General features: G+C 41.9%; 1 protein-coding gene across 9 annotated transcripts in view; it reads left to right on the forward strand.

Moving 5' to 3' along the window:
* The window catches only part of sfxn5b (sideroflexin 5b), a 282,969-nt gene that overhangs the window by 36,214 nt on the left and 228,828 nt on the right, over positions 1–17,927 (forward strand). For all 9 annotated transcript variants that reach the window (XR_009511398.1, XR_009511397.1, XR_009511396.1 and 6 more), the window contains exon 3: positions 8,658–8,735. Coding sequence is in view for 6 of the 9 variants with exons in the window: in XM_059965824.1 (XP_059821807.1) it covers positions 8,658–8,735 (78 nt within the window). In the remaining 3 variants the exon portion in view is untranslated. The remainder of the gene's footprint in view (positions 1–8,657; positions 8,736–17,927) is intronic.

The raw sequence follows: 17,927 nt of genomic DNA on the forward strand, positions 1-17,927 counted from the left end.
GTATGTACGCTCAGTGGTGCGGAGGGCTTTTCACATGGTGGATCCACCACTTTCTGTAGACTTCTCCATTCTAATAAGCTTTTCCCTGGCCATCCCTTGATGTAGTTCATGAATGCCATGTGCTGTCAGCATGGCAATTGTGAGCACCACACATATAACACACATACAGTAGTTACTTTAGCAGAGAAACATACCATTATAAAACAAAAGTATATAAAATATAATATAGCCCGGGTTGCTGAATGTTGTGGTCAGTAGATTGATGGTGCTTGGATGTTGTCCTGAAGCCACATTTCTGCAAGAACAAGCCCCCTGCTTGTGCGCAAGTGCAACCACAGATGAACACAATGGAGCTTACCTTCCACCTAGTGAATACTGTGGGCAGCATTGATGGGAGGGACCTGCCCCCAACCCAGTATGGAATCCAGCAGCACCTAGCCAGCTCCAACACCATCTGTCCTGGTGGTCACAACAGGCGACCTTGAGCAATGAGGACCTTATCCTGCCATCGGTCTCACCAATGAACCAGTGTCCAACAAAGTCTTGCAATCACAATAAAATCTCCAAGATAATCACCCGCATGGTCCTTTGGACCACGCTCCACGCACCCTCTCTGACACCACCTTCCATGAGTGGCTGAAACTGGCTTCAACACGGTGTGCAGTAAGGGCAGCTCCACTGCTATCCAGCAACTTGCCAGTGAGGTAGACCTGCAGTACGTGATGTTCTTTATGTCCAGCAGTATTTTGCAATCAGGACAAAACAGTAAGAGACAAACAATTACAGCTTTGGTTAGACCCAAAGAGGCCGCTGCATCTGAGCACACCACCTTCTTACCAGAATATCTTTAATTAACCTGGAATTCAATGTATAAGGAGAGAGAGAGAGAGAGAGAGAGAGAGAGAGAGAGAGAGAGAGAGAGGCAGCAAGAGAGAAACTTGTACTTCTTACTTTTTCCTCTTAAATGGCCTAGATAGGTATTTTACTCCTGAATTTGTAAGATTCTGAAGAACTTACATTGCATGGTAAACATACTCTGCCAAACAATGTGAGCATCTACAAGTACCTTAACCATGAGGAGAGGTTGGACAAGCTTGATTTTGTCTAGAGCATTGGAGTCTGTGGGGGATCTGATAGAGGGTTGAGAGGTCAATGCCAGAATAGTTCCGCATTCTCAAGCTGACAACATCGACTACCCATTTCCCAACCCAGATGCTTCCTGACCCATTCAGGGGTTCCTCCAGCACTTTAGTGTGTTGTAACATCATGAAGGATACTGGTAGAAACTGTTTCTTTTGTCCAAACCAGAACATTTTTCGTTGATTGCCAAAAGAATCAAGGACAGGAGGAAAAACACTGTCATCTAGAGAATTGCTATGAACTAAATTCACTGCCTGCTGTGAGTGATGGATACACTTCATTGTTGCTTTCCTCAGGGACTGGAAGATACTTAACAGAAACAAAATAAATACTTAAAAGCACTGAGTTGTGTGAGGCATAATTTGGAGTATTGTGTGTAGTTCTGATCACCTCGCTAAGATTGAATAAAATACAGAGAAGCATTTTACAAGGATTTTGCCAGGACTTGAAGACATGAGTTATATGAAACGGTTGAATAGGTTAAGATTTTATTCCCTGTAGTGTAGAAGAATGAGGGGAAATTTGATGCTAAATACAGACATAAGAACTTAAGAAACAGGAGCAGGAGTCGGCCATCTGACCCGTCGAGCCTGCTCCGCCATTCAATAACATCATGGCTGATCTGACCATGGACTCATCTCCATCTACCTGCCTTTTCCCCATAACCATTAATTCCCCTACTGTGTTAAAAATATATCCAACCTTGTTTTAAACATTTTTACTGAGATAGCTTCTACTGCTTCATTGGGCAGAGAATTCCACAGATTCACCACTCTCTGGGAAAAGCAGTTCCTCCTCATCTCTGTCCTAAATCTACTCCCCTAAATCTTGAGGCTATGTCCCCCAGTCCTAGTCTTACCTACCAGTGGAAACAATTTTCCTGCCTCTATCTTATCTTCCCTTTCATAATCTTATTTGTTTCTATAAGATATCCTCCCATTCTTCTGAATTTCAGTGAGTACAACCCCAGATGACTCAATCTCTCCTCATCTCTGGAATCAACCTGGTGAGCCTCCTCTGCACCGCCTCCAAAGCCAGGATATCCTTCCTCAAGTAAGGAGACCAGAACTGCACACAATACTCCAGGTGCAGCCTCACCATACCATTTAAATAATAATCTGCTCTTTCATTTTTCAATCCAAAGTGAATGATCACACATTTACCAACATTGTACTCCATCTGCCAGAGCCTTGCCCACTCACTTAACCTATCTATATCTCTCTGCAGACTCTCTGTATCTTCTGCACAATTTGCTTTTCCACTCAATTTAGTATCATCATCAAACTTAGATACACAACACTTGGTCTGTTCTTCCAGAGCATTAATGTATATCATGAACAGTTGTGGACCAGCACCGACCCCTGCAGCACACCGCTCACCACTGATAGCCAACTAGAGTAACACCCATGTATCCCAACTCTCTGCTTTCTATTGGTTAATACATCACCCCCAACTATATGTATCCTTATCTTATGGATAAGTCTTTTATGTGGCACATTATCGAATGCCTCTTGGAAATCCAAGTAAATAATGTTCATCTGCCCACCCCCATCAAATGCACTTGTTATATCCTCAAACAACTCCAGTAAGTTTGTCAAACAGGACCTGCCTTTGCTGAATTGATGCTGCACCTGCCTGATACATCCTTTTCTTTCCAGGTGCCTCACTATTTCTTCTTTAATGATAGCTTCAAGCATTTTCCCAACTACAGATGTTAAACTAACTGGCCTATAGTTACCTACCTTTTACCTACATCCTTTTTTGAACAGTGGTGTGACATTCGCCATCTTCTAATCCACCGGGACCTGCCCAGAGTCCAGAGAATTTTGGTAAATCATCACCAAAGCCTCTGCTATAACTTCTGCCATTTCTTTCAGTACCCTGAGATGCATTCCATCAGGACTTATCTGTCTTCAGGCCCACAAGTTTGCTCAGCACCACCTTTTTAGTGATAGATATTGTATTGAGGTCCTCAACTCCCATCGCAACCATAACATCTCTCTGTGGCATGTTAGATGGGTCCTCCACTGTGAAGACTGAAACAAAATAGTTATTTAAAATAGTTTACCTTTTCCCCATTTGTTGTTACTGCTCAGTCATTTAGTCGAATCCGACTCTTCGTGACCTTATGGACCATAGGGTCCATAAGATTTTCATGGTAAGCTATGGAAGTAGATTGCCAGACCTTTCTTCCACGCAGATACTGTTGTTGCCCAGGTTGGAATCCGGCTGGATTTGAACTTGGGACCATTTGCTTTGAAGTCCAGTGCTGATGCCACTGTACCAACAGCCAACCCAATATCGATTCTTCATTCCCCAATATCAATTCCCCCTTCTCCTCCACCAAAGAACCGACATTCACTTTGGCCACCCTTCTCCATTTTATATAATTATAAAAACTCTTACTATTTGTTTTTATATTTTGTGCTAGTTTATTTTCATAATCTATCTTCCCTTTCTTTACTGCTCGCTTTGTGGTTCTCTGTTGCTTTTTGAAGTTTTCCCTATTTTCCAGTTTTCAACTACTCTTGACAACTTTGTATTCACAAGTTTTTAGTTTGATGACTTCCTTTATTTTCTTAGTTATCTGAGGCTGGCTCTCCCCACCCTCACTGTCCTTGGTTTCCTAACTGAAATTTACCTCTGTTGAGCACCGTGAAAAATCTCTTTGAAAGTCTTCCACAGTTCCTCAACTGTCCCACCATGTAGTCTGTGTTCCCAGTCTAGACTATCCAAATCCTCCCTCATCCCATTGTAGTCTCCATTGTTGAAACATAATACACTGGTTTTAGGTTGATCTATTGCACCCTCCAGTTGTATGAGAAATTCAATCAAACTGTGATCACTCTTTCCAAGAGGATCACTAACTACAAGATCACTAATTTTACCTGTCTTACTGTATAGGACCAGATCTAAGATAGTGTTTCCTTGTAGGTTCAGTAACATGCTGTTCAAGAAAGCCATCACAGATGCCTTCTATAAAGTCCTCCTCAAGACTGCCTCGACCAAGTTGATTCACCCAATCTATGTGCAAGTTAATGTCCCCCATTATAACTGCTGTTCCATTCTTACATGCCACAAATATTTTTCTGTTCATTGCCTGTGCCTCTGTAATGTTGTCATTCAGTATCCAATAAACAACTCCCACCAGTGATTTTTCCCTTTACTATTCCTAATCTCTACCCAGATGGATTCAACATTCTGTTCCTTAGATCTTATATGGTTTCTCACTATCACCCTGCTGTCATCTTTAATTAAGAGCACTACCCCACTTCCCTTACCTTCCTGCCTATCCTTCTGTATTACCTTATATCTTTGGATAATTCCCAATCCTCTCCACCCTGCAGCCACGTCTCTGTAATGGCCAGTAGATCATACCTCTTTGTACTGATTTGAGCCACAAGTTCACAGGTGTGAAGTGATACACTTTGAGAGGACCATCCAGGGTATGTCTTACATGGTGAGTGGTAGGTCACAGAGGAGTGCAGTGGAACAGAGAGATCGGGGAATACAGATCCATAATTCCATCAAAATGGTGTCACAGGTAGGTAGGATCAAAAAAACACTTTTGGCACATGGGCCTTCATAAATCAATGCATTGGGTACAGGAGTTGGGATGTTATGTTGAAATTCTATAAAACATTGGTGAGACCTAATTTGGAGTATTGTGTGCAACTTTGTGTGCAACCTACCTACAGGAAAGATGTAAAGAAGGTTGAAAGAGTACAGAGAAAATTTACAAGGATGTTGCTGGGTTGGAGGACCTGAGTTATAGGGAAAGATTGAATAGGTTAGGACTGTATTCTTTGGAATGTAGGAGATTGATAGAGGTATACAAAATTATGAGGGATATAGATAGGGTAAATGCAAACAGGTTTTTTCCACTGAAGTTAGGTGGGACTATAACCAGAGATTGTAGGTTAAGGGTAAAAGGTGAAAAGTTTAAAGGGGGGACATGAGAGGAAACTTCTTCACTAGGAGGGTCTTGCGAGTGTGGGACGAGCTTCCAGCACAAGTAGTGCATGTGAGCTCAATTTCAATGATTAAGAAAAGTTTGGATAAGCACATGGATGGCAGGGGTATGGAGGGCGATGGTCCCGGTGCAGGTCGATGGGAGTAGACAGATTAAAAAGTTCAGCATGGACCAAGTTTGCCAAAGGGTCTGTTTCTGTGCTGTACTTTTTCACGGCTCTATGATAAAGAACACAATAATTTAAAAACACAATAAATATAAATACATATGATAGCTTCTACATATGATTGATTGTATATCAAAAAAGTGATGCTAGGCATACGAATATCGACATAATGTGTCACTGATAGGAAATGATAAAGTAATGGTGGTTTGGGGTGTGGAGGGGTGGGTTATTGGGTGGAGGTGTTGATCAGCCTTACTGCTTGGGGAAAGCAACTGTTTTTGATGAGTCTGGAAAAATGAAATTAAGATGGAAAGAGCACAGAGAAAATTTACAAGAATGTTGCTGGGACTAGAGGACCTGAGTTATAAGGAAATGTTGAATAGGTTAGGATGTTATTTCCTGGAGTTTAGGAGATAGAGGTATACAAATTGTGTGGGGTTTAGAAATGGTAAATGCAAGCAGGCTTTTTCCACTGATGTTGAGTGAGACTAGAAGTAGAGGTTGTGGGTTAAGGGGAGCCTGAGGGGAAACCTCTTCACTCAGAAGGTGGTGAGAGAGTGGAACGAGCTGCCAGTGGAAGTGGTAGATATGAGTTCAATTGAAATATTTATGATGTTTAGATTGTAAGTGGATGGGAAAGGTATGGAGGCCTATGGCCCAGGTGCAGGTTGATGCCGATATGGGAAATCACAGTTCAGCATGGACTAGATGGGCTGAAGGGCCAGCTTCCATGCTGTATTCTCTGTGACTCTAAATGGTACTGGATTATCCCACAGAAGCAGCAATGGTAATGCAAAATGCTCAACCGGAGTAGTACACTCATTTAGAAGCTGAGTAATCAATGCCCTGGTTATGTGACCACTGATACCAGCCAGACAATTTCTGAAGAGTATTGATAATAGCCAGGGTCACCCGTCTTGTAAAGACACTTCCCAGAAGAAGGCAATGGCAAACCACTTCAGTAGAAAAATTTGCCAAGAACAATCATTGTCATGGTAAGACCCCATGATGGCCCATGGTAAGACCCCATGATGGCCCGTGTCATACAACACAGCGCATGATGATGATATTCCATAAATTAGTTTGTTTTTCAAATTTGTTTCTTTGTAATTTGAGCATAGCTGACAAAGCCAGTATTTATCAACGTTTCTAGTTGCATGCATAGAAACAGGAGTAGAAGTAAGATAAGATTAGCCTAATTTGTTACATGTACATCGAAATATACAGTGAATACATCAAGTGTGCCAAATCAAATTAGTAAGGATTGTGCATGGTAGAGAGTGCTTTCAAAGAGGGTGCAGAGGAGATTTACCAGGATGCTGCCTGGATTGGAGAGCATGTCTCATGGGGATAGGCTGAGTAAGCTAGGGCTTTTCTCTCTGGAGCAAAGAGGGATGAGAGGTGACTTGTTAGAGATGTACCAGATGATAAGAGGCATAGGTACTGTGGACAGCCAGTGACTCCCAGGGCAGCAATGGCTAAAACAATGGTGCAGAATTGTAAAATGATCAGAGGAAAGTATAGGGAGGGTGGGATGTCAGAGGTAAATTTCTCAAGCAGAGAGAGCCGAGTGTGTTGAATTCCCTGCCGGGAAGATGGTAGAGGCAGATACATTAGGGACATTTTAGATACTTTTAGGTAGGCACACGGATGACAGAAAAATGGAGGGGTATCTGGGAAGTTAGGTTTAGCTTAGTGTAGCTTAAAAGGTTAGAAAATGGGGTTTAATCTGCCAGACTGCCGTTTATAGACTTTAGTTCAACGTTCAAAGCCATCATACCCCAGAAGCTGATGGGGAAACTGTCCTCGCTGGGTCTCAACACCTCCCTCTGTAATTGGATACTGGACTTATTAATAGTAAGGCCACAGTCAGTCCATGTGGACAGCAACATCTCTGGTCCCATTACTCTGAACACTGACACTCCCCCAGCCTGTGTGCTCAGCCTTGCTGATGCATGACTGTGTTGCAGGATTCAGCACAAACTGTGTCGTCGTTTGCAGATGACACAACAGTGGTTGGCCTTATCAAGAGTGTTGATGAGACAGTGTATAGAGGGCAAGTGGGGGTACTGGTGGATTGGGATGAGAAGAACGACCTAAGCTTGATTGTGGAGAAGACCAAGGAAATCATTGTGGACTTCAGGAAGATGCAGACAAACCGTTCCCATCTGCGAATATACGGTTTCTCCGTAGAGAGAGTTAATTGTACCAAGTTCCTGGGAGTTCACATCATGGATGACCTCAACTGGTCTCTTAATATCACTCCTTGAACATGAAGGCACAGCAGTACCTCCATTTACAAAGAAGATTGAGGCAAGCAAGGCTCCCCTCAAGCAAAGGCATTTTACAGGAGCATCATTGAGAGCGTCCTGTCAAGTTGCATCGCCATCTGGTATGGGAGCAGCTGTGCATTGGACCAGAAGTATCTGATTAGCCAGGGCATCAAAGGTTATGGTGAGAAGGCGGGGGAGTGGGACTAAATGGGAGAATGGATCAGCTCATGATAAAATGGCGGAGCAGACTCGATGGGCCAAATGGCTGACCTGCTCCTTTGTCTTATGGTCTTATGGTCTAAGTCCCTACAAAGGACTGTGAGAACAGCTGAGAGGGTCATAGGGGTCTCCCTACATCCATTAGGGAAATTTATCAGGTGCGTTGCATACGCAGAGCCCTTAGTATTATTAAGGTTCTCGCCCATCCACCCAGCATCCTCTTTGACTTTCTACCATAGGGCAGGACACTCTGATGTATAAAAACAAGATTGGTCAGGATAAGAACAGCTTTCTCCCCTGGGCCATTAGGTTTTGCATCGCATTTGAAGTGTCACTGGTTAATCTGTTCTGTACCAAACAATATTTAATATTAATGCACTTCAGTTTGTTATTTATGTGCGATTCCTCTGTAGATTTTATCCTTACCTTCACAAGTTATCATGTGCGTTATATGTGTGTTACGTGTAGTACTGTCTTTATACCATCTCGTTTCTCTATACATTATATGGTTATATTAGTCATATACATATATATATAGCTAAATAGCAATAAACTTGACTTGACTTAGCACAATAATGTGGGACAGGGGACCTGTACTGTGCTGTATCGTTCTATGTTTTAAGTAGGCCTCTTGGCACTTGGAGCTCTTACTGGGACGTAATGGCTTCATACTACAAGCAGGAGATTCCTTATACTATCCTTGAGCTTCCCCACAGAGTGACAGAAAATAGGCTTGATACCAACCATGGCAAGAGAAAACATTTCTCAGACTGGCACAGCAATCTATGTTATAACTAGCAACAGAGCTTATGGCAGTTGGCCTCTGTAAGTTTTTATTTATAATATTGAGTATCTATTTTAAGTTCTCTTTCTCATTGCTTTGCAGAGTCGTCTTAAAGCAGAACTGCAGCTTCTGGAAGACTTTAGACTTGGCACCCTACCCCCAGGAATCTCCAACCAACAGGTAACCATAGTTGGAAGGTGGATCCTGGTCAGGTTGCACACACAAGAATATTGCCAGGACTTGAATTATAGAGGAAGAGTTAGGACTTTAATCCCTGGAATGTAGGGGAATGAGGGGAGATTTTGATAGAGGTATACAAAATTATGAATCCTATAGATAGGGTAAATGCAAGCAGGCTTTTTCCACTGAGTGAGACTAGAACTAGGGGGCACAGGTTAAGGGTGAAAGGTAAAATATTCAAGGGAACATGAGGGAGAACTTCTTTGTTCAGAGGGTGGAAAGAGCTGCCTGTGGAAGTGGAGGATATGGGTTTGATTGCAACGTTCAAGAGAAGTTTGGATGGGATGAGTATGTAAGATTATGATCTGGGTGCAGGCCAATCGGACTAGGAAGTATAACAGTTCAGCATGGACTAGATGGACTGAATGGCCTGTTTTGCGCCATAGTACACTAGGCTTTATAATCAGTCAGTTCATTGTCGTTCAACCGTACATATGTATACTGTCAAATGAAACAACATTCCTCCCTGTCATGGTGCACAACACAGTACATATGAGTCACACGCACAAAACATAAAGCAATATTACTACAAATAAGTATATGTATCCCAGAAGATTGACATTTAGCATAAGATGCATTCACGACATAAGTTAAAAAGGAAACAGTATTACATTACAGGTGCTTCATATGTGGTGGGACAGTTTTGGTGGCAGGGAGTTCAGTAGTCTGATGGCCTGCATGAAGAAGCTGTTTCCCATCCTAACAGTCCTTGTCCTAATGCTAAGGTACCTTCTGCCTGATGGTAGGGGGTTAAAGAGCTTGATTGATGGATGGTTCAAATAGTTCAATTTAATATCAGAGCATGAATACAGAAATTCTTAGTCTTTGTGGGCATCCACAAAACTCAAAACCTCATAGCAAGACACACAAAATGCTGGAGGAACTCAGAAGGCCAGCCAACATCTATGGAAAAAAGTAAACAGTTGACGGTTTGGACTGAGACCCTTCATCTGCAGATTTTGTCATGTTTGTGAAGAAACCCCATAGAATGAGTGATAGCAACATCAGAATCCCGAAGCCTGCACTCCCCTCTCCCATTGCCCTGCATATGTTGCACTCCAGCTAAATATCTCAGGTGGCTGGAAGAGAGACCTCAATGATCCTCTCAACCAATGGTCCTTCTCCTGGATGCAGACAAATCAGCCAAGATCATGGTCAGTTAAGCTTGAGGACTGAGTGGCCTTCTCCTGCTGCAAGTTTTTGAATTCTTATCAGGATTATGGTAATTCATTTTAAAATACATTCATTGAACTAATGTCCTTGATCTATCATTGAAGTGTTGTTGTTCCTGTCCTCATCTTGTGGCACATCATGTGACAACCTTGCCAGTTCTTTACCATTTGTCTTGTTCGTTACAAGGCTGAGTTGCTCGCTCAGAGTCAACCCAACATGGATAGAGAGCATCTGGATTTGTACCGGGGACCATTTACTTCGAAATCTAGTGCAGATGCCACTACACCACCAGCTGGCTTTTCGTTGTACTAGATCATGGTTAATCTGCCCTGGGAAAGGACTCTGGCTGTCCACTCAATCTGTTCCTCTTATCATCCTATACACCTCCATCAATTCACTTACAGAATTCCTAAACATACCTCTTACATTTACATAAAGGTCATCACTTGAAATCTGTAAACACTAACCCACTTTTATAAAGCCATTTACATGTAAATACTTGCTGGTATTTATGTATTTATGCACATTTTATTCCATATCTGTACTTTAACCTCTGACTTTATTTTTTATATAATTCTTTATTCTTTACACTTGTTGAATGTTGTTTTTTGTTGCATGTCACACCCTGACCAACACACCACAGTAAATTCCTAATACATGTAAATGTATATGGTATATAAAGTTGATCCCTACTGCCCTGATCTTCCACAACCCCTCAAAGACCCAGACCACAATCCTACACAACTAGAAAGCTCATCAATGCCTTTACTTTCTGAGGGGGCTGAAGAGAGCAGAACTTTGCACATCTATACTCACATCATTCTACAGATGAGTAGTTGAGACCATCCTTTTATACTGCATCATTGCTTGGTATAGAAACTGCATATGTGGCAGACAGGAAGGCTTTACAATGGGTAGTCAAAACTGCCCAACACATCACTGGCACCAGCCTACCCACCATCAAGCACACATATATATATATATATATATATACAGAAAGGTGCACAAAAAAGGCCATTGTCATCATGAAGGGTCCCCCCCACCCTGCTCGTGGACTGCTTATCCCACTCCCATCAAAGAGGATGTTGTGTAGCATCCACGCCAGGACCACCAGACTCAATAACTTTTCCCAAGCAGTAAATCTGATTAACACCTCCACTCCGTAACCCACCTCTCCACACCTCCAACCACCACTACTTTATCATTTCCTGTCAGTCACTTTATGTACAGACACTCCTGTGTCTAGCGTCACTTTATGGGCATACAATTAATCTATGTATTTATGTTGTCTTACATATTAATATTTATTATGTTTTTTATTAGTATTGTGATCCTTATTTTTTCTGCTGCATCGGATCTGGAAAACAATGATTTTGTTCCCCTTTACACTTGTGTATTGGAAATGACACAAACAATCTTGAATCTGTTCTCTAACTGGTCATGCCCTCTTCCTCTGTTGTCTATCACCAAGGAATTTTCAGATCCAATTTGCCAAACTGTTCTGTACCACAGGCATAAAACTATTCTTGGACCAGTCTCCCGAGTGTAACCTTGTCAAACATCGTAGCATTCTCCTCTCTCAGCTCACATTGCTTATTAATGCTCCTGTGAAGTGCCTGGGGAATATTTTGCCAGGTTGACCTTTCCAATCCATGAACCTGTCTGCATGTCTTCTAAGTGTTGTTAATGTACCTGTTTCAACCCTTTACTCTGGTAGCTCGTTCCATATATCCTCTGGTTATAAATGTTCAAGTTCTAGTTTATTATCAACGGACTGTACGTATGTACAACAAAACAACATTCCTCCAGACCATGGTGCACCCATAAAACATACATCACACAGGGAACATAAAACAAAATATTACCATAAATGAGTAATTCAAAATACATGTGAAGTGTGGTACAGGTAAACAGTATACAGTAAACAGCTCTCTGTCCTGGTGATAAGACCTTGGTGGTGGCAGGGTATTCACTAGTCTCAGAGACTGAGACTGTTACCCAGTCTGGCAGTCTTAGTCCTGATGCTCCGGTACCTCCATCCTGACGGTAGTGGGTGAAAGAGATTGTGGGATGAGTGGTGGGTGCTTTGGGCCTTTAGTCTACAATGTTAACAGTAAATGTTATAAATCGGGGGGATGAAGACCCTGGTGATCCTCTTGGTTGCTTTTTACTATCCTTTTTAGGGTCTACAGTCTGAGAGGTTTAAAAGTTGTCCCTCAAGTTCCAATTAAATCTCTCCCTTCTTGCCTGAAAACTATGCCTTCTAGTTCAATCTTCTTAACATACCTGCTTCAACCACTTTCTCTGGCAGCTCATTCCATATACTGAACATCCTCTGGATGGAAAAAGTTGACTTCCAGGTTCCTATAAAATCTCCCCCTTCTCACCTGAAACCTTTGCCCTCTAGTTCTTGATCCCCCAGCCCCCGGGAGAAAGGTAACGGTGAGCCAATACATTTAGGAAGTGTTAATGAGATTCGGAAACACACCATGAACGATAAGGCCCCAAGGAACTAAGTAACAGAAGGATCTTGGTATACAACTCCAAAGGTTAGTACGAGTGGATCCCACTGGTTGTGTGGATGTGGTGGCCTACATGGCTATGACATTCTCTCTTCAGCACTGCCTTTATTCCAGTGTTAAGAAGGCATATGGGCTATTGGCCTTCATTAGTCAAGGGATTGGATACAAGAGCTGCAGGGTTATACTACAACTTTATAAAATGTGAGTCCAACCTCAGCTGGAAGACTGTAGGCATTTCTAGTTGCCACACAATGGAAAACAATGGACTTCCAGTCAACATGGTGCCGAGTTGAGATGTCTGTCAAGGTCGTGCTTCAGGCTTTGGTTATTAGTTTGTAGTGATGGTTTTGGAAAAAGAGCAGGGGATATTTATTTATTATTTATTATTACTATTTGCAGTTTGTCTTCTTTTGCACACTGGTTGTTTGTCAGTCTTAGTTTGTGTGTAGTTTTTCATTGATTCTGTTGTATTTCTTTGTTCCACTGTGAATGCCTTTTATTTGTGTTGGACTGGGATGGACTGGGCTGTATCCGCTACTTTTTGTAGGCTTTTCTGTTCAAGGACATTGGTATTTCCAGTAGTGGAAGGGTCTAGGTCAGGATAACCTTTTTTATACCATGGTCCTACACCATTAAGCAAGGCATCCATGGACCCCAGGCTGGGAACCTCTGGTCTAAGACCAAACAACACAGTCTAAGAATACACAAGAGATATCCCTTTAGAACAGAGATCAGGAATTTCTTCAAAATCATGCCCATTTCCTCCTTGAAATAGAATATTCTTTATTGATTGTTTCAAATCCCCTGCTCATTTTAGATGCTCACATTAAATCTTCTTGCAAATTTAACCTTGTGGGACTATAGTTCAGGATGCATAACTATCCTTGTACTTTGTTTGACATGGAAAATTGTCAAAGAAAACCAGTTTTTAGAGTTGTTGCTAACAGGCCAGAATTAAAGTTGTATTAGCAGCTTTGCTGCTGATGTGAAAACTAATTGAAACTAAAAATTAACATCTACACATCCTCAAATATAGCAGCCAACTGAAAGAATGCCCTTCGAGCTTCACAATCTCACTCTTGTCTTCCGTTTGCACTGTTCCCAGAGGGCTTATCTAATCAGTGTACTGTTGCTGAGTGCTGGTGTTGCTGCAAGTACATGCTTGTCTTTCACTGCTGCTGTGACCAGTCTCCACCAGTCGCTGTATATAACAAAGAGTCTGCCACATTCCATCGATCAGATATTCATACAACAACACACACAAAATGCTGCTAGAAGCTTCTCCCTATAGATGCTGCCTGGCCTGCTGTGTTCCACCAGCATTTTGTGTGTGTTGTTGTTTGAATTTCCAGCATCTGCAGATTTCCTCTTGTTTGGTCAGATATTCATGGTGTCTTGCAATAGTGTGGTGACCAGAAATCTATACAGTACTCCCCACATCCCTGTCTCTAAACTGGGGTTTCTACTTGGTTCCACGGACCCCTCAGTTAATAGTAGGGGTTCATGTCATTAAAAAAACTGGGAACCCCTGCTTTTCAACTTAACCTGACCCCTAACTCAAAAGTTCAAAGTAAATTTGTTATCAAAGTGGATGTATGTCATTGTGTACTATCCTGAGATTCAATTTCTCGCAGGCATTCACAATACAACAAAGAAATGTAATAGAATCAATCAGAAACTACCCACAAAGACCAACAAACGAACAATGAGCAAAAGAATACAAACTGTGCAAATACAAAATCAATAATAATTAATAATTAAATAAGTAAATAATACTGGGAACATAAATTGTAGAGTACTGTATTTGAAAGTGAGTTGTGGAATCAGTTCATTGTTGGGATGTATGAAGCAGTCTCCTGTAGTTCAAGAGAATAATGGTTGAGGGGTAGATAATAACTGTTCTTGAACCTGGTGGTGTGGCTGTACCTACTTCTTCATGGCAGCAGTGAGAAGAAAGAATGGCCTGGATGGTGGAGGCCCTTGAAGATGGATGAAGTTTTCCTGTGACAGTGCTCGACGTAAATGTACTCAGTAGTAGGGATGGTTTTATCCGTGATGGACTGGGTTGTATCCACGACTTATTGTAGTGTTCTTCTGCATAACGGAAAATACTGTTTCTTCAGTGAAGCCCACATTCTGTGGGTAAATAAGGACAAGTTGACTCTTATTCCCAACATTAAAAAATTGGCTACACATCAGTGTTTTTTGGATGTGACAAGCTTATGAACGTCACAGAATAATGCAGGACTTTCTTTTTCATAATCTTGTAATCTGAATAACAGACCATAAGATAATGGAGATGAATTATGCCATTTGGTGATTCAACTCTGTTCTGCCATTCAATCATGGCTGACTTATTTTCCCTCTCAACCCCATTCTTTGATTCCCTGACTAATCAAGAACCTATCAACCTCTTACTTTAAATATACTCAATGGCTTGGCCTCCACAGCCATCCATGGCAATGAATTCCACAGATTCACCATCATCTGCTGAAATAAATTCCTCCTCCTTTCTGTTCCTTTCCAGTTATCAAATGTCATCTAGGGAAAGTAGTCTTACACTGCTCACTAGAGCCTAGGTACAAGATTTCTGATCCATGCACAAGAGTTCTAATTTCAGCCGAAGTAAAAATAAGCCCTAAGCCATAATGAACTGTGACACCAACGAATTGGTCATCCCAACAAAGGGATTGGAGAAATCTTTGTATCAAAATCAGAATCAGCTTTAATGTGGCTGACGTAGGTTGCAAAATTTGTTGTTTCATTGCAGCAGTACAATACAAAACATAATTATAAGCAAACTATAGATTTCAATAAGAAATACATATAAGATAAATTAGATAGATACTCTATTGATCCCAAAGGAAATTACAGTGTCACAATAGCATTACAAGTGCACAGGTATAAATATTAGAAAAGAAGAAGAAAGAATTTAAAAAAATAAGTTACCACAAGCAGTCTAACTTAAGGGTGCCATCACTTCCCTGGCTATAGGTTGACTCATTATAGAGCCAAGGGTAACAATGACCTCATGTAGCACTCTTTGGAGCAGCGCAGTTGTCTTAGCCTATTACTAAAAGTGCACCTGTGTTCAGTCAAGGTGGCATGTAGGGGTTGTGAAACATTGTCCAGGATTGCCCGGATTTACCATAGGGTCCTTTGTTCTACAGCCTCCAGTGAGTCCAGTTTGACTCCTATAACAGAGTCTGGCTTTCTAATCAGTTTATTGAGACTGTTGGCATTACTCATGTTGATGCCATTGCCCCAGCACACCACCACATAGAAGATTGTACTGGTGACAACAGACTGATAGAAGATGTGAAGGAGAGGCCTGCATACTCCAAAGGACCTGTCTCCGCCGGAAATAGAGGCAACAGTGGCCCTTCTTGTACACGGCCTCTGTGTTGGTGCTCCACTCAAGTCTGTCATCCAGGTGCACCCCGAGATACTTGTAGGTTCTCACCATCAATAGTAAAGGGGCAGTGCAGGCTTAGTCTTTCTAAAGTCCATCGCCATCTCCTTTGTCTTACTGTTGTTGAGCTGCAGATGATTCAGTTTGTACCATTTGACAAAGTCCTCCACCAGGTCTCTATATTCATCCTCCCATCCTCTATTTATACATCCAACTATTGCTGAGTCATCAGAGAGTTTCTGCAGATGACATGACTCAGTGTTGTATCTAAAGTCTGAGATATACAGGGTAAACAAGAAGGGAGACAATACAGTCCCCTGTGGGGCCCCAGTGCAGCTTATAGCCATGTTAATAAGTAGTGCAAAAAAAGTAAACAACAATAATACATGGGTTCATTATCCTTTCAGAAATCTGATGGTGGAGGCAAAGAAGCTGTTCCTAAAATTTTGAGTGTGTCTCTTTAGGCCCCTGTACCCTCTCCTCGATGGTAGCAATGAGAAGAGAGAAGGTCCAGGAGCTGAATTAGGACATTCAGCCTATTGAGTCTTCTTCGCCATTTGATGAAAGCTGATCCATTTTGCTGTCAACCCCATTCTCCTGTCTTCTCCCAATAGCCTTTCACACCTTGACCTATCAAGAATCCATTAACCATTGCCTTAAATACATCCAATGACCTGGCCTCCACAATTCCACAGATTCACTACACTCTGGCCAAAGAAACATCTCCTCATCTGTGTTCTAAATGGACATCCCTCTATTCCGAGTTTGTGCCCTCCCCCATTACAAGAAGCATCCTCCATATCCACTCTACAAGGCCTTTCAACTTTCGATAGGTTCCCCACCCCCCCACACACCCTAAGTTTTAGCAAGTACAGGCCCAAAACTATCAAAATCTCCTCAAATGATAAGCCTTTCAATCCTGAAACCATTTTCGTGAACCTCCTTTGAACCTTCTCCAATCTCAGCACATCCTTTCTTAGATAAGGGGGCCAAAGCCTCAACATTACATCCTTGCTTTTAATATCCTAGTCCTCTTGAAACGAATGCTAACATTGCATTTGCCTTTCTCACCACAGACTCAACCTGCAAGTTAACCTTTGGGGAATTCTGCATGATGACTCCCAAGTCCCTTTGCACCTCAGATTTTTGAGTTTTCTCCCCATTTAGAAAATAGCATACACTTTTTCCTTCTTCCAAAGTGCCTGACTTCCCAACTCTATTCCATCTGCCACTTCTTTGCCCATTCTCCAGATCTGTCAAAGTCCTGCAGATTCTCTGCTTCCTCACCACTGTCTGCCTCTCCACCTATCTTTGGATCATCTGTAAACTGCCACAAAGACATCAATTCTGTCATCCAATTGGTTGACATATAATATGAAAAGAAGTTGTCCCATTACAGACCCTTGTGGAACACCACCACCAACTAGAAAAGGCTCACCGAATTCCCACTGTTTGTCTCCTGCCAGTCGACCAATGTTTTATCCTTGCTACTATCTTTCCTGAAATACAATGGCTGTTATCTTGTCCACAACCTCATATGTGGTACCTTATCATTAGCCTTCTGAAAGTCCAAATAAACAACATCCACCGTCTCTCCTGTGTCTATCCTGTGTTATTTCTTCAAAGAATTCAAACATATTTGTCAGGTAAGATTTTCCCTTAAGGAAACCATGCTGACTTTGGCATGAGTTTATCATGTGCCTCCAAGTACCCTGAAACCTCATTCTTAGTAATTGACTCCAACGTCTTCCCAACCACTTAGGTCAGGCTAACTGACCCTTTTTTCTGCTTCCCTCCTCTCTTGAAAAGTGGAGTAACGTTTGAAATTGTCAAGTCCTCTAGAACCATGCTAAAATCTTGAGATATTTGAAAGATCATTACAAATGCCTCCACAGTTTCTTCAGCTACCACATTCAGAACCCTGGGATGTAGTCCATCTGGTCCAGGTGACTTACCTACCTCTAGACCTTCCAGCTTCCTAAGCACCTTCTCCCTAGTAAAGGCAACAGTACTCACTTCTGTATC

This window comes from Hypanus sabinus, chromosome 3 (assembly GCF_030144855.1).
Source record: "Hypanus sabinus isolate sHypSab1 chromosome 3, sHypSab1.hap1, whole genome shotgun sequence".
NCBI lineage: Eukaryota > Metazoa > Chordata > Chondrichthyes > Myliobatiformes > Dasyatidae > Hypanus > Hypanus sabinus.